At 36.5% G+C, this 26436-nt stretch overlaps 2 protein-coding genes across 2 annotated transcripts in view; both read left to right on the top strand.

Annotated features, from left to right (window-relative positions):
- PIK3C2A (phosphatidylinositol-4-phosphate 3-kinase, catalytic subunit type 2 alpha) overlaps positions 1-23228 on the top strand; it is a 35912-nt gene extending 12684 nt beyond the window's left edge. The window contains 14 exon segments of the mRNA XM_008573296.1: positions 1673-1777; positions 2532-2624; positions 4331-4460; positions 7215-7351; positions 9781-9950; positions 10664-10820; positions 11620-11729; positions 13963-14170; positions 15682-15806; positions 17081-17198; positions 17289-17361; positions 17641-17750; positions 17835-17960; positions 20055-23228. Coding sequence (XP_008571518.1) covers positions 1673-1777; positions 2532-2624; positions 4331-4460; positions 7215-7351; positions 9781-9950; positions 10664-10820; positions 11620-11729; positions 13963-14170; positions 15682-15806; positions 17081-17198; positions 17289-17361; positions 17641-17750; positions 17835-17960; positions 20055-20237 — 1845 coding nt within the window. The 3' untranslated portion in view covers positions 20238-23228.
- A 2339-nt stretch (positions 23229-25567) lies between these two features.
- The window catches only part of RPS13 (ribosomal protein S13), a 2614-nt gene continuing 1745 nt past the window's right edge, over positions 25568-26436 (top strand). Inside the window, exons 1-3 of the mRNA XM_008573295.1 lie at positions 25568-25669; positions 25817-25865; positions 26041-26119. Coding sequence (XP_008571517.1) covers positions 25647-25669; positions 25817-25865; positions 26041-26119 — 151 coding nt within the window. The 5' untranslated portion in view covers positions 25568-25646. The remainder of the gene's footprint in view (positions 25670-25816; positions 25866-26040; positions 26120-26436) is intronic.

Below are 26436 nucleotides of genomic sequence, written 5' to 3'. Positions count from 1 at the left end.
TCTGCATACTAGACCCTTATTAGATATACTATTTGCAAATATTTTTTCTCATTCTGCAGGTTGTCCTTTTACTTTCTTGATAGTGTCCTTTGATGCATAACAATTTTTTTTTTGTCTTTTTCCGTGTCCGGCAACGGATCGCAACCCTCAGTGTTGCCCCCGTACCGGACCGGGGACCAGCAACGGGATCGCAACCCTCGGTGTTGCCCCCGTGCCTCACTCAGCCAGTGAGCGGGAACCGGTCTGTATGTGGGATCCGAACCCTCGGGCGGGAGCGCTGCCGCGCTTCCCAAGTGGCACACTTATCCAGTGCGCCACCGGGCCGGCCACAATTTTTTATTTTGATGAATTCCAGTTTTCCTATTTTTTTTACTTTTGTTGCTCATGCTTTTGGTGTAATATCTAAGAATCCATCATGAAATTCAGTGTCATGAAGACGTACACCTTGTTTTCTTCTAAGAACTTTACAATTTTAGCTCTTATGTTGAGGTCTTCAGTCCATTTTGAGTTAATTTTTGTATATGGTGAGAGGTATGGGTCCATCTTCATTCTTCTGCATCTAATTATCCTGTTATCTCAGTACCATTTGTTAAAGAGACTCTTCTTTCCTACTGAATAGTTTTGGCACCCTTTTGAAAATCAGGTGACTATACAGATGCTCCTTGACTTACAATGGGGTTACGTTCCAATAAACCCATCATTGAAAAATCATTAAGTTGAACACTTGTAAATCAGGGACCCTCTGTATATATATGGGTTTAATTCCGGAGTCTCCATTCTATTCCATTCATCTATATGTCTATCCTTATGCCATACTGTTTTGATTACTGTAGTTTTATAGTAAGTTTTGTAATCAGGAATAAGATAGGAATTGCATTGAATCTATAGATCATTTTGGGAAATATTTCAATCTTAATAATATTAAGTCTTCCAGTTCATGAACATGATGTGTCTTTCTGTTTAGATCTTCTTTATTTTCTTTCAACAATTATCCTTTTTTTTTCAAACTGATTTTTTTTTACTTCATCTTGGAGAATTCATGTCAGAACATATAATTATACTTTATGTTATGTAAAATTACAAGGCTTTATAGCATAAATTATGAACCATCACCTCTGTATAGAATGTTTTTACATGAGTTTCCTTTCCTAAACAGTGCTGCAATGAACTTTAATAAAGTTTTTACCTTTTTTCTAGTATTTTTTTAATAGGATATTTCTACAGGTGAAATAGCTGAGTTGAGAGCTATGTACATTTTTAGTTACAATAGTTTCTGTTAGATTGCTCTACAAAAAAAACCTATGCTTGAATTCACCTCTGTCTCCACCAACAGATTATGAAATTGTTTCCCACCACTAGATGTTGTCTTAAGTTTTCATCTCATAGATGAAAAATTGCATCTCATTTTTGTTTAATTTCTATTTCTTTGACCTAGTAGGCTTTAATATTTTCATGTATGTTGATTGGCCATATGTACTCTCCCCCCATGTTAACAGCCTTTGCCCATTCTAATTTTATTTTTACAGTAAAAATTATCTCTCTTCAGCAAGAACTTTTTTTGAGTATTCAACAATTGGGCATTCTACAAATTGTGTCCACAGTATAATTTGTTTTCCTAAAAATAGATCTTCATTTTCATTATGTACTTACAGTTATCAATCTCTCTTCATAGGTGGTCCTCCAAAAGAGTATGGAACGAGTACAGTCCTTTTTTCTGAGAAATAAATGCCGTCTTCCTCTCAATCCAAGTCTAGTGGCAAAAGAATTAAATATTAAGGTGATATATTCAATAGTTATAAGTTCATATTACATTTCAAAATAATATATAAAAAGAAGGCATATGGTCAGGTATGGTGAAAGCAAATAAAGATAAAACTTGCATAGGTTGGTTAAAAGTATTATGGGTGGATGTCTGTTTGTGATTGGGATCCATATTTATCTCAGCATATTTTTTACCTAATCACCATTCCTGAAAGAAAAACTGTAAAATTACTTACTACTTTGGGTTTTAATTGTTGTTTCTGTCAAGTTGATCTCATGATCTTACATTAGCTTTTCAGTCAGTTTCATTTTAAAATAAGATTTGATTTTTGCTAATGAAATTGGTAAGTTTTTGTCAATATTTGATTCCATGGCCAGTTAATTATAAATAGGAGAAGTGGAGACCTTATCCCAGATAACAGTTATTTAGAGGAAGAAGAGTGTCACAAGACTTTGTATTCTTTTGAGGGATTAAGATACTTAAAAAGATACTTAAAGCTCAAATTTTAAAAGTTTTTGTCCTAGGTTTTTAAGTCTTTGCTTCTTTGACTAGAGAGATGATATTTTATTCATATGTGCTACATTTAAGTTTCAAGAATATTTTTATATACCTACTATTTGCTAGATAATCTGTAAAGCAGTTCTTATGTGTTACTTCATTTCCCATAATTCAAAGGAACAAGTGAAAGGGGAAATGCCTAGGACAAAAATCCTAAACCCATTTTTATTCCAGTGTTATGTTTCTAATGCTTACCATGTTGTATTTGCAGTCATGTTCCTTCTTCAGTTCTAATGCTGTGCCCCTAAAAGTCACAATGGTGAATGCTGATCCAATGGGGGAAGAAATTAATGTTATGTTTAAGGTGAGCAAAATTCTTTTATCAAATTCCTTTTCCAAAATTACAAAGGTTAAGTTACTTATTTAATATTTAATGACCTCAAATAATTATGTGCAGTATTATCACTGACATAAACTGTTCCAAAACAGGTTTGGGAACAAATGCAACTCTGAGCTACAGATCCTGCATATGGCCATGCTGGTTGGGCACATCATAACTCCAGGCAGTGCCTTTCTCACAGACTGTGATGTGAATGGCACCCCCTAGAGCTGTGCAGTGCAAAACTGCACAACCATGAGCAGTGGCAATGGTTTTTGGAAATATACAAGTTTACCTGTGAGGAACTGCAAGACTAGAGTACTACAGAGTAGTCTATTACCTGTCAAAATTCTGTGTGTTGTGATCATAATTTGAATATTTTGAAGAAAGAATAGAGAGTTTTAGTTAATTCGGTGAGCTGGATAAGTAGAGGTTCATAAAGATAGATTCTACTGAACCGTCTTTGGTGTATATAATGAGTTTCCATATACATCTGATTTTGGACTCTATTTTGTTTTACTGATGTGGGTGCCTTTTTCTAAAATAGTACCATCTGTTTTGATTACAGAAGTTTTATGTTTAAAATTTTTATATCCGTTAGGGCAAATCTCCCTTATTTTTTTTCATAATTTTTTTGGCTATTCTCAAAAACATATTTACTGTTATGTGTTTTAAAATTATTTTATCCAGTTTAAAAAGGAAAATGAAAACTTCTTGGGGTTCCAGTTAGAATTAATTCATTTTGGGAGGGTTATTTTTTATTTTTATTTTTTGCAGCTGGCCAGTGTGGGGATCCGGTTTGGGGGCCTTGGTGTTATAATACCACTCTCTAACCAACTGAGCCAAGTGGCCAGTCCAAGGAGATTTAATTCTTTTTTAAGTAAACTTTTAATTTTGAGTTAATTGTAGATTCATAGGCAATTGTAAGAAATTAAGCAGAGAGATCCTGTGTACCCTTTATTCAGTTTCCCCCAATGGTAACATTTTGTAAAACTGTAGTGTAATATCACAATACAGTGAAGATATAGATTTTTTAAGTAAACTTTTAATTTTGAGTTAATTGTAGATTCATAGGCAATTGTAAGAAATTATGCAGAGAGATCCTGTGTACCCTTTATTCAGTTTCCCCCAATGGTAACATTTTGTAAAACTGTAGTGCAATATCACAATACAGTGAAGATATAGAACATTTTGATTATTTCAAAGATCCTCCATGTTGTCCTTTTCTTTTTTTTTTTTTTGTCTTTTTTCGTGTCCGGCAACCGATCGCAACCCTCAGTGTCGCGCCCGTACTGGACTGGGACCGGAAATGGGATTGCAACCCTCGGTGTCGCGCCCGCCCCTCGCTCAGCCAGTGAGCGGGAACCGGTCTGTATGTGAGATTCGAACCCTTGGCGGGAGCGCCTCGGCGGGAGCGCCACGGCGCTCCCAAGCGGCGCACTGTAGCAGTGCTCCACCGGGCCGGCCCGTCCTTTTCTTTTAAAGTGAGCAGTTTAGGAAACTGAGACATCAACAGGTTAAGTAGCTTTCTCTAGAATGCTGTAGAAGAATAAAAAGGCCATCTGCTCATCTCATTCTTCTCTCATTTTACTATTCCCTCCTTCCCTTTTCCCCTCCCTAGCTTTTGTAGTATGTAATCTATTAAGTCTTTTGGAAAGGTACAAGTTTCACTTTCTTTCCTTGATTTCAAGGTTGGTGAAGATCTTCGTCAAGATATGTTAGCTTTACAGATGATAAAGATTATGGATAAAATCTGGCTTAAAGAAGGACTAGATCTGAGGATGGTTATTTTCAAATGTCTGTCAACTGGCAGAGATAGGGGTAAGTCTGTTAGCTGTGTCTTGATGTCTTATTTTTTTCTGTGAAGTTAGCTCAGAATGTACTTGCCCTAAGGGTCCTGATGCAGGTACACTGTGATCTCAGTTGTTTTTTATTTTAATCTAGTGTTACTTTATTGCTTCAGTTGCTCATGATTTAATCTCTTTAAAAAAACAACTCAATGGATAACCCTAATAAATGCTTTGTAGTACCCAGAGGTGTCCATTAATTGACCCAATGAGGACTTTATGGTCTTTAGCTTTTGAACTTAAAAATATGGCCATTTCTAAGTTAAACCAACTTCAATTTCATTTCCACAAAATAAAAAATGGTTACAAAGTTTTGTTTTACTAAGAGCAGATTTCTGTGTTATTTATTGAATAAGTTTTTGAGATAATGAATGTAAAACAATGCAGTATCTGATACATATTATGTGCTCAGTAAATAGCAACCATCATCATTATTCTTATCCAGTAAGTGTTTGTTGTGTATCAACCATCTGTAAAATGCTAAGAATATGTACTGCTTATATTTTAGAAGGGAGCAATCAAAGATAAACTCGAGTAATTAGAATATGCTTTAATAAGCTGAAATCTCTAAGAGAATTACAAAGGCACTGCTGCAGCGTTTTAAAGGAGGAAAAGATCACTATGGTTCGTGGAAATCAGAAATGCTTCACAGATTCCAATCATAGGCACTAGGAAATCACCTGAAAGATTATTTTATCTGATAACTGTTTCAACATTTGCCATTCCATTTGCGCTTAAATGCATATAGTGAAGGGAAATCACTGTATTTCAAGATAGTCCATCTTATGCTGGATAGCTCTGACAGCCGTAGAGTTCATTCATTCTTTCTTTCTTTTTTTTTGCACTGGCTGGTATGGGGATCCAAACCCTTGACCTTGGTGTTATAACACCATACTCTAACCAACTGAGCTAACCAGCAAGCCCTAGAATTCTTTCTTATATTCAGGTGAATAATGGAGACTGACTCTTGATGTCTTTTACCCATTGGTTCCAATTCTGTTCATAGACTATCATATAATTAAGTCAAATTCCTCTTGAAGATGACCAATACTGTGGCCTTAGATCCTGAGTTCTCAATTCCTCAGCCATTTGTTATAAGTGGCTTTAAATTACCTTATTACCTGATTGTTCTCCTTTTAAAGGGTTCAGGTAATCTACTGTCTCTTAGAATGGTGCTTGGATTTTGTAGAATACAAAAGGTTGGGCAGACTTGTTCACAAATGAGTAAATCTTGATCATACTAGCTCCTGCTAAGACATGTCTTGGCCATCCTGTACTTGAACCTTTTGTACCTTAGACCCACATGTACGACGTTAACTTTGTTATATTTGATCCACCACTTTTCAGCTTCTTGAGTTCTTTTTAAAATCTGATTCGTTTGTTTTTTGTCAATGAACTTATTTTGTGTTGTGAACAGATTTGAAGAACATACATTCTGTAGCTTTTGTTAAGTCATTGGGAAAATGTTTACCAAGAAAGGGCCAAGGACCAACCCTTTTGGCATGCCACTAGAGACCTCCCTTCAGGTGATTGCTAAATCAAGTATACTATTTTACTTACTCATCTGCATTGTATTATCAACTACTCCACATTTCTCCATTTTATCCATTAGGAAGTATGAGAGCCTTATAACTTTCCTTGCTCAAGTTTGGATATGCAGATTTTATTTATCTTCTTAAAAAGGAAATCAGGTCAATTTAAGGATTCTTGCTGGTTGTTTTGTCATGTAAATCTTGTAAGGTGGAAGTTGTTTTATCAAGTAAGACTCCTCAATAGGAGCCTATCATGTCAATTAGATTAGTTTTTTTGTTACCACATTTTGTTCATGTAGTTGAACTTCCCATTTCTCCTTTTGGAATTCCATGCAACTTTGAAGGCTCATACAATTCCCTTTGTTTTTTATTTTGCTTCTGTCTAATGGTTGAGTGCTTACTATGTGCCTTGCCCTGTGCTAAGCTTTTCACTGTGTTAATCTCACTGTATCCCTATTTTTCACATGAAGAAATCACAGCCACATCCTCTTTGAAGTTTTTCACAAAGAGGCGCACTGTAGCAGTGCGCCACCGGGCCGGCCCCCTCCAACAGTTTTTTTAAACACAAAAGGTACAGTTCTCCATCTGGATTTTGTCTTTAAGTAACATTGTATTCCATTGTGTAGATATCCTGTAACTTATTTATTTGATACTTGTTTTAAAGGAGTGAGAAGACAAAATACAAATTCTGGATTTGTCCAGCCAGGCATTTACATTTCACTTAGGAATACAAAACACATACTTGAGACTTAAGTATAATACAAGGACAATCTTCACCTGTTTATCCCTTTGAAAGGGCTTCATGTACTCTGAAACACTCTTATCTCGCCCAAATGCATAATTAGAGAAAGTTTTTATGCTCAAATGGGACAGTGTGTATCTGATAAGTAATTTCACCAGCAAGGTCAGTGTCATTTAGTTAGTAATTAAAATTGTTATCCTTTGGTGATTAGCACATGGGTGTGTACAGACTATAGAGTCTGAAAGAGTCAAAATTAACTTTTACATGTTGTGTACTTTTGAAAACAAAACATAGTTTTGATTGCTCACATTTTCTAGCATGGCCTGCCAGAATTGATTTTTTGAAAGTGATAATTGCTAGCTGGTGTCTTATGTCAGAGATTGAAAGCTACACATTTTTAAAGGACCAACTTTTGGGAGATATTTTCACATAGCTTAATATTTTGTTGTTAAAGGCATGGTGGAGCTAGTTCCTGCGTCAGATACCCTCAGAAAAATCCAAGTGGAGTATGGTGTGACAGGATCCTTTAAAGATAAACCACTTGCAGACTGGCTGAGGAAATATAATCCCTCTGAAGAAGAATATGAAAAGGTGATTAGCATATCTCCTTATTCTAAACAACTTGATTTAAAAATATATATTACAAAAATTTTAAGTGCTTTCATTTTCCAGCTCTGGTGACTAAATACCCATTTAGTCTAAGGTAGGAAAACAGCATCTTTCTCTAAGTATAGAAAAGGATATAAAACAGAATGCATTTAATAGTAGGAATCTGAGTGAAAACAGTGCTGAATTACCCCCCCAAAAAACTCCAAACATGCACTTAGAGGCCAGCAAATCAGGTATTTGTATAACCCAGAATGATATATTTCCCAGAGGTTTTGGAGGAAGTTATGGAAATGAGTAAGAGCAGCTACATCATGTGGTAGTTAAGAACATAGATTATGAGCAAGACTGGGCTTGAATTCAGGCCCTAAGTCACTCACCAGCTACAGGGCCTTGGGCAAATTACTTAACTTCTTTGTGCCTCAGTTACCTCTGCTGTAAAATATTGTAGTATATATTATGGTATTATAGTAATAGCATAGCTGTACAACTAATAGTATCATAAGGTTATTGCAAGAATTAAGTGAGTTAATATATATAAAGCACTTCATAGAGAAAATTGATAGCTCTTTTTCTTATTATTGTAGCATTTTTTGTTTTAGTATTATTTTTAATTATGTATGAGGGAAAGGCAGTTTCTTAGGACATAAGTTCTCTAATAATCTTAACTTGGCCTAAGGAAGACTGAAGTATCTTGAGTCTTGAATGGTAATATAAGAAGACCCCAGTTGGTTTTTTTTTTTTTTTACACTTTATTTTTTATTTATTTATTTTTTTTTAATTTTATTTTGTCGATATACAATGTAGTTGATTATTGTGGCCCATTACCGAAACCTCCCTCCCTCTCCTCCCTCCCACCCAACAATGTCCTTTCTGTTTGCTTGTCGTATCAACTTCAAGGAACTGTAGTTGTTATGTAGAAGACCTCAGTTGTAATGTCGTTTAGCTGCCTTCATAGACTCAGAAGTGCCATCTGTTGACCTATGAAGGTAAAGTAGAGGAATTTTGTCCTTTGAGGGTATTTTAAACTGTAAGATCACTCCCTTTTCTTACTTCTTTGTGGTCTGGAGAAAGCAGTGCAGCAGAAGCAAACACTTGTTTTAGTAATGTTGGCCCTTTTGTGATTCTTGGTAAGTTGTCTGATACAAAATATATATTAAACACCTTTTATGCATTTGGCTTTTTTTATGTGAGTTAATAAGTAAGAGGGAATGTAACATAGTGGAGTCACATTGCCTGAGTTTGAATCCTGCGTCTTGGTAAGTTGTCTGATACAAAATATATATTAAACACCTTTTATGCATTTGGCTTTTTTTTATGTGAGTTAATAAGTAAGAGGGAATGTAACATAGTGGAGTCACATTGCCTGAGTTTGAATCCTGCGCCTGCAATTTAACAATTATGTGATCATGGGCAGGTAACTTCTCTCTGTCTCAGTTTCTCTCATCTATAAAATGGTGATAATAAGTACCTAACTCATTGATTTGCTGTGAGATTTTAAATGAGTTAATGTATATACATACATGTACACACATTATGTGTGTATACATACATATGTATATGTGAGTATGTGTGTACATAGAGAGAAGTGCCTGATTTGTGATAAGTGCTATGTAAACATTTACTGTTACCATTATTATCAGTAATGGTTTCTGGGGTAATGATTTCTGGGGGATTATGTAATAAAATTAACTAGGTGGACAAGTAGAACTGTATGACTGCACCACTCAGAAATACAATATTTTGAGAATAAGTGCACATGCTTTAGATAAAAATACTTATTTTATACATCTTGCTGTATCCTTCTGTACGATATCATATTAGTAATTTTAGCATTCTCCAGGATGGGCAGGACTAAAGTGAAAGAAGGTCTCTTGCTTTGACAGATAGGGAGTCAGCAAATGGGAAACAAAGTATACTAATTGTATTATTGGATGTTTTAAGATATAAGCTGGCATATTTTATACATTTCCTCCCTACAAGTAGAAAAAAAATATTATTCTATCCAGATTAATTTTTATCCCAGTGATACCACTTGTGGTAAGCAGCAGAGTCTGTGAGGAGCAGGGTTCCACAAACATGATGCTTAAAAGCTGTTCAAAGGCAGCATGTACCCTATGTAGGAACTTGTAGGATCCCAGCCTATTAAAAGACAAAAGCTAGAGAGAAGGGGCAATAACAATAACCACCTTTAAAAGGGCATTTTTGTTTTTGAAATATAAAAAAGACTGGCTTTTATTACTATAACCCAGTTTGTATGAGAGAGTAGATTATAATAGTGTTGTTATTTTATTTTTTTCTGGCAGCTAGCCAAATAATGTTTTTAAAGAGTGATGAATTATTTTAGTATTTGTAAACCCTACTTCCTTTAAAAATAACTTCTTTCCTAAAATGATTTTGTATCTTTATTATAGGCTTCTGAGAATTTTATCTATTCTTGTGCTGGATGCTGTGTAGCCACCTATGTTTTAGGCATCTGTGATCGACATAATGACAATATAATGCTTCGAAGCACAGGACACATGTTTCACATTGACTTTGGAAAGTTTTTGGGCCATGCACAGATGTTTGGTAGCTTCAAAAGGTACTCATTTTATTATTGATATTGCTAAAAAAAAAGAGGTACTTCTTGTTTCACAAATTAATGTCCCAAACCTTGCCTTTTTTCTTGCTGTTTTGCCTTGTTGCTCACTTTGAGCATAATTAGGGATGAAAACAGCCCTAAGAGATGACTTTACCACATAGTAGGCAAGGAGTGTGTGCGTGCAAACTTTGATGAAATTAATCAAGGTATATTTTATTTTATCTAGTTATCAATACCTATGAGAAATGGTTCCATTTGTGAAGCTGGCTGGTTAGCTCTGTTGGTTGGAGCACGGTACTGATAACACCAAGGTCAAGGATTCAGATTCTGGTACTGGCCAGTCACGAAACAAAACAAAACAAAAGCACCAAAAACCCCAGTTCCATTTGTATAATGGCAATGATTACAAAATTTTTCTCTCTGTATGTTTTTAACTACTGTTTGATTTGTCTTTCGGTCTGTGGATTTATAAATATCCCCCTCGAGAAAATTTCTCATATAAGTTCTATGTAAATAATGAGATTGTTCTGTGATGGCTTTTCTTGAAAATGTGAATTTTTAAGAATTATGGAAATTAAAAACTGCCTGATATTGTTGCCTAGTTGGAAGTTGCTATAACTCACTTAGCTTAGTTTAATAACCATGTAATAGCAGTAGCACTATTTGAATATCTTCTGTGAATAACACTTTTTGTGTACTTTCATTTTAAATAGGGATCGGGCTCCTTTTGTGCTGACCTCTGATATGGCATATGTCATTAATGGGGGTGAAAAGCCCACCATTCGTTTCCAGTTGTTTGTGGACCTCTGCTGTCAGGCCTACAACTTGATAAGAAAGCAAGCAAACCTCTTTCTTAACCTCCTTTCACTGGTAACTGTTCTTTACAAGTATTTAATTAATTTTATATTAATGCATCTGTGTTTCAGTGCCTAAAAAAGGATATTTTGTGATTTTAGAATGAAATTTACTGTAGTCATAAATGTCAGGTATATTATTACTGAAATATTTTTAAATTACTGATATGAGAAATAGGCCAAACACAACACAACATACTGTCTGACACTGTTTATGTAAAATACAAAAAATAAGTCACTAGAGTGGTTCCCCTGGAGGTGGAAGGTAGTAGTAACTGAAGCTCAAGAAGAGCATGTAGGATGCTGGGTGTGTTCAGATTGTGAATATTCACTTAGATGTACACTTAAGATTTTTCTGTTTTTCTGGATGTGTATTATACTCAAGTAAAAAGTAAAAACAAACAAAAAACAACAAAACCCGCTATGATCATTGTGACTGAAATTGACGTGGTAATAAAAACAGAGGCTTAGACAAAAGGAGGTCTGGATTTCAGTTTTTATTCCATAAACTGGCTTTATGACTTCCAACAAGTCACTTGGCTTTCTTTGGCCTTGATTTTCTCTTTTGTAAAAGAATCACTTAGGTCCCCCAAACACTGACAAACTCTTCAAAACTAATCATGTTTATTTACTTTAGTTCTAATTACTTGATCAGCTTGCAGGAAGGGTTGGAGAACATATTTAACTCACAGAAGTTTTTTTTTTTTTTTTTTTTTGGCAGCTGGCTGGTATGGGAATCTGAACCTTAACCTTATTGTTATAACATTGAGCTCTAACCAACTGAGCTAATCAGAGCTTTTTTTTTCCTTCTATAGATGATTCCTTCAGGGTTACCAGAACTTAGAAATATTCAAGATTTGAAATATGTTAGAGATGCACTTCAGCCCCAAACTACAGATGCAGAAGCTACAATTTTCTTTACTAGGTAAGGCATAGTTACATATATTGGATATGGCACATAAAATTTGGCTGTGATTTGTTTTACCTTAGTCTAAACGAATGATGTATTGCAAAATTATGATATACAGGAAAAAATTTTGATTCACAGTATTAGCAAATGGTAGTTTTGGTTTTTTTTTTTTGTCTTTTTTGTGACCGGTAAGGGGATCAACCCTTGGTGTGGTGTCGCCCGCACCGCGCTCAGCCAGTGAGCGCACCAGCCATTCCTATATAGGATCCGAACCCGCGGCAGGAGCGTAGCTGCGCTCCCAGCGCCACACTCTCCCGAGTGCGCCATGGGCTCAGCCCAAATGGTAGTTTTTAAAAGTTTATTTACTGAATAAATGTAAAGGATTTGCAATAGCACTTTAAAAAAAGACATTTATTTCTCACAATGTGATCTCAAGGTTTATTTAATATATAAATTCAATGATAGAAATTCTATTTATGAGGCCGGCCCGTGGCTCACTCGGTAGAGTGCGGTGCTGATAACACCAAGGCCACGGGTTCGGATCCTATATAGGGATGGCTGGTTTGCTCACTGGCTGAGCATGGTGCTGACAACACCAAGCCAAGGGTTGAGATCCCCTTACCGGTCATCTTTTAAAAAAAAAAAAAAGAAATTCTATTTATGAATTGTTTCTTAGAAACGTGTTTTCTATAGTGCCTTATACCTCTTTAAGGTTTCTTTCTAAAATGTTGTTTGTACTAATCTCAGAATTCTGCTGTAACAATTTTCATGGATACCTTATGTGCTTAAAACAGCAAACTCTGGGACACTACTGTAGTAAACTATTTTTATTTGATGTAGTACTTGAAACACATACTGGTGGCTGACATTTGAATTTGTCATTATTGCTTTCAAAGCAGATCTTCCTGGAAAATACGTTCTAAACGCCTGGTGACCAGGTTGGTCACTGATTTCTGCTGCCACATCATCATAACACCACAGCAGGGAGGAGCACATGAGCTCATGTTCTTTTCTCTCCTTTTTCTCTTGCCATCTTCCTCTTGGTGGAGAAGAAGTATAAAACACTGCAGTGGACTTCCCTAGTCTCAAGAGTCTGGGATGAAGTGAATTGAAGGAAGCTGACCTTTGTATAGCCTTCCAAACTATCCCGACAATTTAGGTATTGATGAGTTTTGTTTTGTTTTTTTAAAAGAGATTCATTGGCTCCCCTGGGCAAAACTACAAAGCAGGCATGTATTTGACTGCTTGGATTTCCAAAACAAAATACCATATACTAGGTGACTTAAAACAACAGAAAATTTATTTCTCACAGTTCTGGAGGCTAGGAAGTCCAATATCAAGGTACCAGGCAATTAGCTTCCTGGTGAGGGCTCCTTTCTTAGATCACAGGTGGTTGCTTTCTCACTGTGTCCCACTCTCTCTTGTCTCTTCTTATAAGGACACTTTTATTGGATCAGGACTCCACCCTTATGGACTCAAGTAGCTTTAGTTATCTCCATAATGGTCCTATCTCCAAATACAGTAACATTGGGGGTTCGGGCTTTAATACATGAATTTAAGGGAATGCAAACATTCAGTCCATAGTAAGGCAAAACCCTGTGTTTGAGGTCCTCTCACTCTCTTTTTGAATCTCCTTCTTCTTTCTGGCTTCCTTAACCCTGTTTCTGAGATTCTTGTTTCCTTTGCTTGCCTAAAATATTGTATCCAGGCCTACCTTTCAAATTTGTATCCACCAAACTCCTTCCCATCCCGCCAAAACTTCTTTTCCCCAGTGGGTGAAATTAATGATTATCTGAAGGAGTCTGACACCAAATTCTACTATTCTACTGTTTGGTAGAAGAGAATTTTAAAAATTTGGATTACTTTGGATATTTCCTTTCATACATGTTTAGTTGTCACCTTCTTCCTTTATTACAATGAAATAAAATATGAAGTCATTATTTATTATTTTTAGCATTATACCAATCATCTTTTATCTTAATAGCTCTTAACTTAGTCTTGGATCCCACAGGGCTCAAGAAAACGAGGCATCATTTCTTTCTTGAGCTAAATTTTTATGTTGGGGTGAGATGTATTTTAACAGGTCTTTGGCATATAGAACAAAAGGAATCCTTGGCAAAGATCCTTGAGAATCTGCTTAATATTTTAAAAGGAAAGAAAGTGTTTTTCATCTTTTATTATGTTGAAAAATTTAGCATGTGCTCTCATGAACATTTACTGTTAACAAGTTTTCTGATTATTTTTGTAGGCTGATTGAGTCAAGTCTGGGAAGCATTGCCACAAAGTTTAACTTCTTCATTCACAACCTTGCTCAGCTGCGTTTTTCTGGTCTTCCTTCTAATGATGAGCCCATCCTTTCATTTTCACCCAAAACATACTCCTTTAGACAAGATGGTCGAATCAAAGAAGTTTCTGTTTTCACATATCATAAGAAATACAACCCAGATAAACATTATGTAAGTTTGGTTTCAATATATGTAGACATTATGCACACATTATTGTTGTCCTACCTACTTCCTTTGCTGACTGTGCTAAAGGTTCAACAGTTGTTCTGTTCATGCTTGTTTCTTCCGTGGATGGTCCATAAAGAAGTAAATGTCCTTGAAGCATCCCTTTTTTTTTTTTTTTTTTTTTTTTTTTTTTTTTGGTGTTTAATTCTTGCTAAATTTGCTTCAAAACTGAGGGCCACATGACATTCTTCCTTTCAGAGCCAAGGCTAAAAGAGTGGGGCAGTTCTGCTTACCTCATTCCTTATCTTTAAGTTTTTCTTAATTTCAAAGGTAAAGCTTGCTCATTGTAACAAATTCAACCAATATGGAAGTTTATAAAGTAAAAAGTCTAAATTCCCATTCTACTCTTTAATACAACACATGCATGTAAAGTTTGTTTTTGAACAACATGCTTTCTCCCCATTGAGAGTATATCATCATCTTTTTTGCTGTTATTTTGTACCCTTGTGATAATATTTTTGTTGGATAATACTTTCCAGCAGTTTTTAAATTTATAACAAATTGATGGATTTTAGAAAACAATTTCACTTTTAATTTTCACGTATTTTATTAAGAAATTTTAGTGTCTTTTTGTATTTTTATTGAGTATTTTTTCCTCACACCGTTGTGTTGAGTCCATTCTTTCCCCGATGACTTATAATCTACTTTTAAATATACTAAGTTTAGGGCCGGCCCGGTGGCGCACTGGATAAGTGCGCCGCTTGGGAAGTGCGGCGGTGCTCCCGCCCGAGGGGTCAGATCCCACATGCAGACCGGTTCCCGCTCACTGGCTGAGCGAGGCGCGGGAGCAACGCCGAGGGTTGCGATCCCGTTGCCGGTCCCCGGTCCGGTACGGGGGCAACACTGAGGGTTGCGATCCGTTGCCGGACATGGAAAAAGACAAAAGACAAAAATAAATAAATAAATAAAAATAAAAAATAAATAAATATACTAAGTTTATAAGTATTCCTGAATTTATTCATATGTCTGACTCTTTGTGTACCAGTATTATACTCTAAAGTAGTGTAACTTTATGGTAGTTTAAATATCCAGTAAAACAAGTTTTTTTTACTATTCACCATATTTTTTTTGGCCTTTTTCTCTGTTTACTTTTTTTTTTTTTTTTTTTTTTTTTGCTGGCTGGTGCATACCTTATTTACTTCCTTAAATGAACTTACTTATTAAAATTTTCATTGGAAATGCATTAAATATATAGATTTGGGAAGTTTATTATATTTAACCCTTGAAATAAAATACCTTTCACTTTTAAATTCTTGTTTATATACCTTAAAATGGTTATGATCACTCTTAGAATGTAGTGAGATGTGCTATAAATACAGTGACTTTTATATTTGCTATACCCTATTGGTGACATATATATTACCAAGTTAAAAACACTTAGACTACATATAATGATCAAGTCAAGAAAGGAGGTTTTCATTATAAATTTAATGTTTGGGGGTATGTTTTCTTTTCAGATTTATGTAGTCCGAATTTTGAGGGAAGGACAGCTTGAGCCATCATTTGTCTTCCGGACATTTGACGAGTTTCAGGAACTTCACAATAAGCTCAGTATTATTTTTCCACTTTGGAAGTTACCAGGGTATGTTCCTATTCTTGTACATTAATCCTTTTTTGTAAGAAACAATTTGTTATTAAATGTAGGTGAAAGGCTTTGTGTTAACATTTAGTAAGGTACTATGGGCCATGTCTGGCTTATTTTCCTTTGTATCACAAGGGCCTAATACAACCTAGACATAGACAAAGAGCTGTAAGTTGTTTTTGAATGAACAATGAATAAATGATCAAGATCTTAAATTTAAAATATGGGATTTTCTAGACTTCTAATTTTAGTTGAAGCTTTGACTTTGTTGTTTCTACCATAGTAAGCAACTCAAGATAACAATTTGGAATCTTGTTTTTAAAAAAATCAGATGCCAGGCCGGCCCTGTGGCTCATTCGAGAGAGTGCGGCGCTACCAGTGCCGAGGCCTTGGGTTCGGATCCTGTATAGGGATGGCTGGTGTGCTCACTGGCTGAGCGTGGTGCGGATGACACCGAGCCAAGGGTTGCAATCCCCTTACCAGTCAAAAAAAAAAAAAATCAGATGCTAAAGCACTGCAGAAATCATCTATATGGGCCATACTGAGCTCCTCTGATAAATAATAAACTGAAGCAAACTTTGAGACTGTTAATCAAAATCTCAGTGCTTAGTTTTTTATTGGATATCATTTGGAAACCCTCAGTTTTAAGATCAGATGAGCCCAGGCGGGTTCAGGCTGATATGGCCGTAGACTACCCTCAGTTTTAATGACTTCAGCACCTTAATGACCAGTAGATTTCCTGTGTCAAGAATTCATATTCTCTTTAGACTAGATTTTAAAAGTAAGGAGGCAAAGTGGGTATTAAGAGTTTGTTTCCATATGCAATCTCTTCTCTCCACCACCACCAAAATAAGTAAAGTAGAGATTATCCTTTCAGCTCCTGACTTAGGTTCCATGTTATTATTTGAATATTTTACTGGCGTCTGCAGTAGCTATGGCTGATTGAATAATGATTCTTTTAGAGATCAGATCTAGATAAAATATTTGTGAATGATTAAATTTGAGAAGAAATAGTAGAAAATAAGTAATAAATATACGAAATTAGCAAGATATGCATCTTTTGTACCATGGCTCACAAAAAGATAATAACTAATTGAACTATTTCATCTCCAGTACTTTGAAGAGAAATCACAAAAAATTACTTTATAGTGGATTAAGCGTTTACTTTGTAAGTGCATAAAAAAGTGTATCTCTAAGTAAATATTGTACTTGATTTACAAATACTTCCGGAGGAAATAATTTAAATCCCACTTGTTTTTCTTTTTCTTTTGTAGTTTTCCTAATAGGATGGTTCTAGGAAGAACACACATAAAAGATGTAGCAGCCAAAAGGAAAATTGAGTTGAACAGTTATTTACAGAGTTTGATGAGTGCTTCAACGGATGTAGCAGAGGTGACCTTCCTAAATGAGAAGTAATAGCATACTGTATCTTTGGTGCTACATAATTTTTAACTAATGAATCTTTTTTGTCTTCAATCTTAGTGTGATCTTGTTTATACCTTTTTCCACCCTTTACTTCGTGATGAAAAAGCTGAAGGAATAGCTAGGTCCGCAGGTGAGATTATTTTTTTCCTTTGTTAGTAACTCCTGACCTACAAGTATGTAACTTCTCAATGAATGTGGTAGAGTGACAGTGGGCTTGGCTGTAGTCAGTAAGAATGGGAGGAGGGTATTCCTTCTAAAGCAGTCTATTTCTGGATAACCATAACTTTATTCTTTCCCCACTCCCCTTGCCATATGAAATGGTCCTGGAAGTAAAGCAAAATTCTTTTGTTGCAGTTTGAGCCACTGCAAGTGTAGAATAAAACAAAAATGAAAATGTTTACATTTTCAGATGCAGTTCCCTTCAGTCCTACTCCAGGCCAAATAGGAGGAGCAGTAAAATTATCAGTCTCTTACAGAAATGGTACTCTTTTCATCATGGTGATGCACATCAAAGATCTTGTGAGTGATTACAAATAATGATTGTAGAGGAAACCTATACCTTGGTAGGAAGCATTACTGTTAAGGGACTGCTTGTCTTTATAGGTTACTGAAGATGGGTCTGACCCAAATCCATATGTCAAAACTTACCTACTTCCAGATACCCACAAAACATCCAAACGTAAAACCAAAATTTCACGAAAAACTAGGAATCCGACATTCAATGAAATGGTAAGTTAAAATCGTTTCTGAAAATTTCCTAGATTTTTTTGTTTTGAGATTTTAAATGTTAAAACATTGTAAATTGAAAGTTTTTAGGTATCAGTTGCTGAGCTATTTATTGTACAAAGTAAATCAATAACAGTCCAGTGGTATTTAACAAAAAGATATAGAATAGAACCCTCTATTATAGATTCATAGGTTTTAAAAAGATCTTAGGAGCCATGATTTAGCTACTTTTCCAGTGCATGAACCCTGTCTACAATATTGTCAAAGTGGCTGTCTAATCTGTGCTTAAATACTTCCAGACCATCCACTTTGTCTTGGGCAGCTCTAGCACTTAGATTATTTTTTATACTGAGCTGAAATCTTGACTCTCAGTAGTCACCTGTGCTGTCTCAGTTCTACCTCTTGGAGCCACACAAAACCACTCTGTACAAGGCCGGCCTTCAGATACTTGTAGTTCAGATGCCTTTCCTTGTTTATTCTTCCAGAACATCTGTAGCAGCTCTGTCTTCATTTGATAGGACATAGTTTCAAAATCATTCTCCTTCAAATGTTTTACTCTCTCAGGAACCCGCTTAAAATTCAGTGCTCAAAATTGAAAGCAATAAGCAAAGCATCAGTTGAACAGTGTGGAGCATAACTGTGACTTTGCCGAGGTACTCACGGTCAGCATATACACTTACTGACGTATTTAAACCTGCTAGGTCCTCCTCTCCTCCTTTTTAACTACTTCTTTAAGATAAACATATTATTTGTGTACATTAACATTATATCCACAAAAAAATGTCTGGTTAGAATTGGAAGCAAATAATTCTGAATTTTCATCTGGGTTATAAATTTGCTAAAACTTATAGAAGATCCTTTCACCTCATTAAAATAATTCAATGGTTGATAAAGACTGATTGTTATTCTCAAACAGTAGTATTGCCTTTTTTTTATTACTTAGTGTTGTGCTGTCAAGAAAATGAAATGTAGTCAGTTGTTTTTGTTTTTTTGTTTGTTGGGGTTTTTGTTGTTGTTGAAATAATTCAATGGTTGATAAAGACTGATTGTTATTCTCAAACAGTAGTATTGCCTTTTTTTATTACTTAGTGTTGTGCTGTCAAGAAAATGAAATGTAGTCAGTTGTTTTTGTTTTTTTGTTTGTTGGGTTTTTTTTTGTTGTTTTTGTTTTAGTCAAACAGTGAGAAGGACTAGATTAAGCTGATGTTTCTCAGAACTTTGGTGAGGCTTTCTGAAAAAATAAAAGTTATAAGTGTTGAATGCAATGAGAGTTTGAAACAGAATAGCTTTGTAGCACTCCAGATTTGCTGCAAACTGCATTTTTAGTTGGCAAGTTTCTATTGAGTTAACATATAATCAGAAATTATCACTTCATGGTATATAAAATCCAACAGAAAAAAGACAACAAAAGGAAATTTTTTTTTTTGTTGGTCTTTTGTCTTTTTCCGTGTCCGGCAACGGATTGCAACCCTCAGTGTTGCCCCCGTACCGGACCGGGGACCGGCAACAGGATCGCAACCCTCGGTGTTGCTCCTGCGCCTCGCTCAGCCAGTGAGCGGGAACCGGTCTGTATGTGGGATCCGAACCTTCGGGCGGGAGCGCCGCCGCACTTCCCAAGCGGCACACTATCCAGTGCGCCACCGGGCCGGCCCCAACAAAAGGAAATTTTAATTCCTCCTTTTTTTGTAAAATAATTATAATTATGCTATCCCAACTTGCTTCTTCCCATTTTGTGTTTTCCCAGCTATTAGATTGTCTTGAGGTATACTGCCATGTCATTTTCTTTTTCCTTCCCCGTCACCTTTGTCTCAGAAAAACCATGTTTCAAGTTTTTATTTTTTAGCCAATGATTGGTCCTGCTTTGTATATCTCTATGTCAGACATTCACAGGAATGATTATATAATCCAAGACTCCTGAAATACAAAATTTGCTTCTAAAGTATTGAGACAAATGTCACCACTTATGTCATAATCAGTGTCATTCATTAGAGTCATTGATTGGCTAATATTCTTACTTACATTTTCATTTAAAATATTCCCAGGAAACCAAACAAACTTCAATTTGTAATTTACTGTTTCTTGTTTCTTTTGCTGTAGCTTGTGTACAGTGGATATAGCAAAGAAACCCTAAGACAGAGAGAACTTCAACTAAGTGTACTTAGTGCAGAATCTCTGCGGGAGAATTTTTTCTTGGGTGGAATAACCCTGGCTTTGAAAGATTTCAACTTGAGCAAAGAGACAGTTAAGTGGTATCAGCTGACTGCAGCAACTTACTTGTGAATTTCTGTGTTTTGGAAGCAAGAACAGTCAAAAGCGTGTGTGTGCACACACTTGTGAACATTGTATAGTGTTTTTATACTTGAACAGAAATTATAAAGTTAAATGTACTTGCTGCGTTTCAACACATCTTTTGGACCAACAGTCACATAACTGACCTTTATGAATTTTAGGAAGCCATTGCTGTTTTAAAGTCATTATGTAGAATACTACAAACCCTAAACTTAATATATAATAATATGTTCTGAAAAAGACTTTGAGACAATACTATGTCATTTCAGCCACTATTTTGCATTGTTTCCTATATAGACACAGCATATTTGTTTTCCTTTTATGCACCTTTTACAGCCTTCACCACTGTGTATATTCACAAACACCAAAGTAAAGGAAAGATGCAGGATATTACCATAAAATACAGCTGCTATTCACAGGGCTGAAAAGCAAAGCACAAATAGGTAGCTATGTTAAAACTACTAAGTAGTTTGTAGAAGTGGGGAAAATATAATATTGCTTTTTATTCATGTCTTTAAAGTCTTTTTCAGAGTAAGTGCCAATCACTGAAGTTGTAAATAATGGTGCCTTAACTTTATGTGCTTCCCTGGCACTTCATTTCTGATTTTTTTCTTCTGATTTAATAAATAATTAGTAAGTAGTTTTTACTCACTTTCAACTTACTAAAGACAAGAAATAGTGTATAAGTATTAATGTTTTTCCTACAAATAAATCATTTATTTCTGATGTGTGACTTATTTAAACAGTCAAGCCATTTGATTTAGTTTTGGTTGCCCAGTAACTGAATGAGATTCATCAGTATAGTTATACAGTAGATTCCATCATTCCATTATAATCCTACATTTATTCCCAGGGGTGTGAATCGAAGTTTGGTAATTTCACCTCCATATATCTATACTCTACTCCCTCATTAAACAAGTGAAAATTTTTTATCCATGTGCCCATTCCTGAGTAGGGCATACTCTTCACAAGAGGCCCAGAACAAGAATTCTAGGGTCCTGACTGAATTTATATACCTTTATGGGAAAAAAATCTTATAAATTGTCTTACATATGTAAACATTGTACATTTACACGAAAGAATTATTTTCCTTAATGGGATTCAGAATCGTAAGGGACAGGATTGAAATTATTATACAGTAACCATTAAGAATAAGATCCATTTTTAATAGTTATTCAACTTCAGACATAAGTTTTACTTTTAATAAATATGTATATATAGTAACTCTCATGATTAGAATAGAAGTTCAAATACTTTTTATTTTGGTGACTGGCCTGCATGGGGATCCGAACCCTTGACCTTGGTGTTACCAACACCATGCTCTAACCAAGTAAGCTGACCAGCCAGCCCTCAGATACTTTTTAAATGGTAATAGAGATTGTAGCAATCTGGTTGCTGTGAGGAAACTGACAAAATATGCAATGAAGAGTAGCAAGAGAGAAAGGACAATCTCCAATTCAGTTGCCCAGAACAGAATTTTTATGAACTGTGCAAATGTTTAATGTAAACGGTGTGATACCTGCAAAACAGAAATAAAAGAATTGAGGATATGGCAGTGGAACAGGTTGGGAAAAAAAAATAAAACTTGAAATTTTTGGTGCCTAACACTAGTGGTCCATTTGTAGTTAAACCCATGAGTATGATATATGAATGTCTTTTTTTTATGTTAAAATGTGTTGTCTATTTAATAAGTTAATTAAAATGCAGATAAATGTACCACCATTTGCTTTTTCCATATACAGTTAACATTTCCTTAAACTGTGTAAGTAGCTTTGCAAATGTAAAGTACTAGAAATTGTCACTTATGCTTTTGAGACCTAATTCCATTCCATAAGTTGTCACTTAGCCACTGTTGAGAAAAAAAAAAGTACTGTCTTGGTAAAAGGTCATTGTTACTTGGACTCAACACGTACTGCCTTTTTGCAGTGTTATAGCAGTGTCTTTTAGCACAAATAATAGAGCTAGAAAATGTGGTGTCACTTTTCAATTATAAGAAATCTGGATTCATATCTAAAAGTACACATTATGATTCATACTGTACAGTTACCAAGAGTTCAAAGCAAGTGGTAATGTTTTCTCTCTATTTAACTCATTTTGTGCCTTTGGTCATTAAAACACACACATATATTTTACACAGTTTAATATATGTTATTTCTTTGTGAAATGCTAATCTTCAGCCCATACCAAAAAAAATCTTTTTAAAAAGGAGGGGACCCTCTTTGGATTAGTACTACTATTAATGTTAAATCAGTTGGATTTTTAAACATTTTTTAAAAGCTTACATTAACGTAAAACTGAAAAACAGAAGTTTAAACAAACTGGCTAAGACACTAATTTTTATGTATAGTCACAATATTTTATACCTATCTTTACTGACTAAAAATAACTATGCTATATGTAAGTCCTGCTCCAGAATTCTTTCCTCTTGCCAGTGTTTTGGGAATGAAGATAATGGTTTACTCTAAGAACCCATTATTTTCTCTACTGAGGAACCCAATGTAGAACTTGCACTGATATTTTTATTACTGACTTTATATGAATCTATAGGTATCTAAATGTTAAGGCATATGTGATCTTTGATAAAGTATTCCTTTTTTCAAATTAAAGTTGTATAAAAGTTTCAATATTTTGCCTTAAATTGGTTAACTGTTCTTTTTAGGATTCAAGTATTGTGGCATTTAAAAAAGAAAACATTCACTTTTGATACTTAGACTACAGATCAAAAAGGACTGAAGCCCCACTATCATAATCCATAGATTTACCTACATGCTGTTTGACTAGTAGTGCAAATATGTATGAATATGGTAATTAGTCTTAATTATTATCTGTAAGAACCAAATACTTTAATTATATGAAGATAGTGAATAAAGATGTATAATATTTTTATTAATACCTTGAATATATTCAGTGAATTGAATGTGACTTCATAACTGTACTATGATTGTATTAAAATATTTCTGGAATAAAAGAACCCTGCTATCATCTCTTTCCTTATTGGCATACTCACATCTTTGGTTCCAAATTTTGCTATGAACTCACTGTTGCTGTTCTTTGCATCTTACCCAGGAGTTTATTAGGTTCAGTAACCTCAGAATTTCAGAACCGGCCTGTCAGTTGCTCCTAAAAATGTCCAAAATAGAGTCTGACTTCTCAGTGTGGTTCTTTGAAAGTCTAGATTGCTACCACTTTGATACACAGCCCCATCAGCATTTCTTAGAAGTGAAATGCTTCTGTGAGTATGGTCCCTGGCCTTTGACAGTTTACTTAAATATTAAGTAGTAGTGCAGCAATAGCCACATCATACACATATCTACAGAAATGAGAAATGTCGATACTTCTAATATCATCTCTTCATCCTGGAATGATACTGGCATGAGGCTGTGGTTCTTTGATTCTAGGATATGTAAAAGGACCCAGAGACCATGAAAGAGCAATAACTTAAACAATTAGAGCCAGTTTTGGGGGTGACAGTTTCTGTCAGGAAAAAAAGGTCTTTGTTTCCTCCTTACTCTTTTGAAAATCTTTAGTTTGAAAATTTTAAACATATACAAAAGTAGACAACAGTATAATGAACTTCATGAACGAATCCATCACACAGCTTCAACAATTATTAGCTTAGGGCTAACTTTGATCTGTATTAACTAAGATGTGCTGAAGTGTAGATGTCTTATTTATTCTATTTAAGATTCTTAAATTTGTGGATCAGTAACTTTCTTTAGTTCTGAATATCTTTTGTGAGTGTCATAAAAGCCACTGAATTGTACACTTTAAAATGGTTAAAATAGTGAATTTCATGGTCTGAATTTACCTCAATAAAAAAATATAGGGGCTGTGTTTTAGTCCGTTTTGTTTTGTTATAACAGAAATACCTGAGACTGGGTAATTTATAAAGGAAAGAGGTTTATTTGGCTTACGATTCTGGGACCGCTGCATCTGGCACGGGCCTCAGGCTGCTTCTACTCATGGTGGAAAAGCGGCAACAGCCAGCGGGTGCAAGCAGATCACATGGCGAGAGGAAGCAAGAGAGAGAGGAGGTGCCAGGTCCTATAAATAAGCTCTGGCGGGAACCAATAGAGCAAAAACTCACTCATTACTCCCTCCTCCCCCAGGGAGAGCATTAATCCATTCATGAGGGATCCGCCCCCATGACTCAATCAGTTTACAACACTGCCACATTGGGGATCAGATTTCCACATGAGTTTTGGAGGGGACAACACATGCAAACTCCATCAGGCTGGGTTCCATATCTGGCTGAAAAATGTAAAGTTGGCTAATGATAAGAATGCATCTTTGCTAGGAAAAACAGACTACCCAATCTTACTGAAATTCTCTAATGCTTTGGAAAGTTATTCATCATAGTGATAGGCTGAAAGTGGAGTAGATAGACGTTTTAGTACCTAGAGTTTCTTTCAACTTCTCACCAAGTACTTTACACTTGTCAACAGGAGTTTGTTGATTTCACTGATCTCACTCCTTCCAAGGCCATGTTTTTTTTTTTTTTTTTTTTAACAAACTGCTGCATTCGTTCATTTTTTCAACGCTATGTTCTGTACCAGCACTGGGTCAATTTTATAAGACCTTCCTCATTGGTTCCTTTTTCCTAGGATTTTCAAACGCCTCTTTTTCTCCCTCATCCTCCTGGCTTTTGCAACGTTATTCCTAAAGCTCTAACCTGCCCGCCAACTCTCAGTCACTTGGATATGGGGCTCCACGAGGCTTGGCCCGGCATTCCTCCCAGGCGAGCCCTGCGTTAAGGGAAAGAGCGCTGCCGGCGGCGGGGGTCCGCCAGGGTCTGGTTCAAATCCTTAGGCCGGTTCTTTACTGTCAGTGCTCTCTCCTCCGTGAGATTAGATTAGGATTTAGAGGTAAGAAATGGAGGCGCTGGCTGGACGGCAGCCACTACCATTACTTGTAGTGTAGCATTTATCACATGGTATTGTACCTGTGAATTTACTAGGGGCAGGGCAGACTCTACGAGATCTAGTGCCAAGGCGAGGCCTGGCGGTGCTGAATGAACAACTCTGTATGGCTGATCCCTGAAGCTCTATCTGCTGCGCGCCCACTCCTGGCCCAGGATTTGAACCTGTACAATCTCAGCGCCGGCAGCACCTCTTTCAAAACGTGCCTGCAGGTAGGGAACTTTGATTGGAAGCTGCCGTAAGGATCAGTTTCCCCCTTGCTCGGACCACGAGCTCGAATAAGACGGAAGCGTGCCCCATTGCGGAGTCTTACGCACGCTGAAGTGCATTTCGGGATAGGTAGTCGCCGGCGCCGGCTGCTGCGCAGCGTAGCCCCGCCTCCTGCACGCGCCTAGACGTGTGAGGTCACTTCCTGCGTGGTGGGTAGCTTCCTGTGGCGTTTTCAGCCTCGCTCTCTTTTTGCTGCCTGCCCGCCGCCATCATGGGTCGCATGCATGCTCCGGGGTGAGAGCTGGGCGCCGAGCCCGGTTGCGGGGCTGGGCCGCGGGGGTGGGGGGGAAGGTGGGAGGTGGGCAGCGAGTCTAGGGGATGACCTTCCGGGCTGCTGTGGCACGGGCCGCCACCTCACCGCGAGACTACTTCTCTCCCCAGGAAGGGCCTGTCCCAGTCGGCTCTGCCCTATCGCCGCAGCGTCCCCACCGTAAGTAGCGCGCGGGAGAAGCCGGGGAGGCGGTGGCTTTCGTCACTCGGGGGAAGCGGCGCCGGGGTGGGGGCTTGCATGCGGGAGGAGCGCGACTTTGAGGGTGGAGAGGTCCGCCGTACTTAGCCGCCATCCTTGGTTTCTCATCTAAGGCGGTTTTTTATTCCATAAACAGTGGCTGAAGTTGACGTCTGACGACGTAAAGGAGCAGATTTACAAACTGGCCAAAAAGGGCCTGACTCCCTCACAAATCGGTGAGTGTGCCTAACGCAACCCCTTCCGCCGGCCGTCGAGTGACTGCTCTGGGGGTAAACGTGCCTCTTGCGTGCCTTGAAAATCTTTTACTCTTCTTTCTGGTTTTATTGTTGAGGACCGAAGCCTAACCATTCTTTGTTGAACTTTCATGTTCTTATTTAGCAGACGGTGAAATTATTAAAATTCTCGTCAGGCACTTTCTTAGCTATGTGATTCTAAGCTTTTTACATGTAACGACCTCGTTTAATTCTGACAGCAATATTTTGAAATAAATATTAGTAGTTTTCTCCCCCCAGTTCTCATTTTACAGTCGAGG

This window comes from Galeopterus variegatus, unplaced genomic scaffold (assembly GCF_000696425.1).
Source record: "Galeopterus variegatus unplaced genomic scaffold, G_variegatus-3.0.2 Scaffold898, whole genome shotgun sequence".
Lineage (NCBI taxonomy): Eukaryota > Metazoa > Chordata > Mammalia > Dermoptera > Cynocephalidae > Galeopterus > Galeopterus variegatus.
The sequence above is the reverse complement of the archived record's forward strand: the minus strand, read 5'-3'. Positions and strand labels throughout refer to the sequence as shown.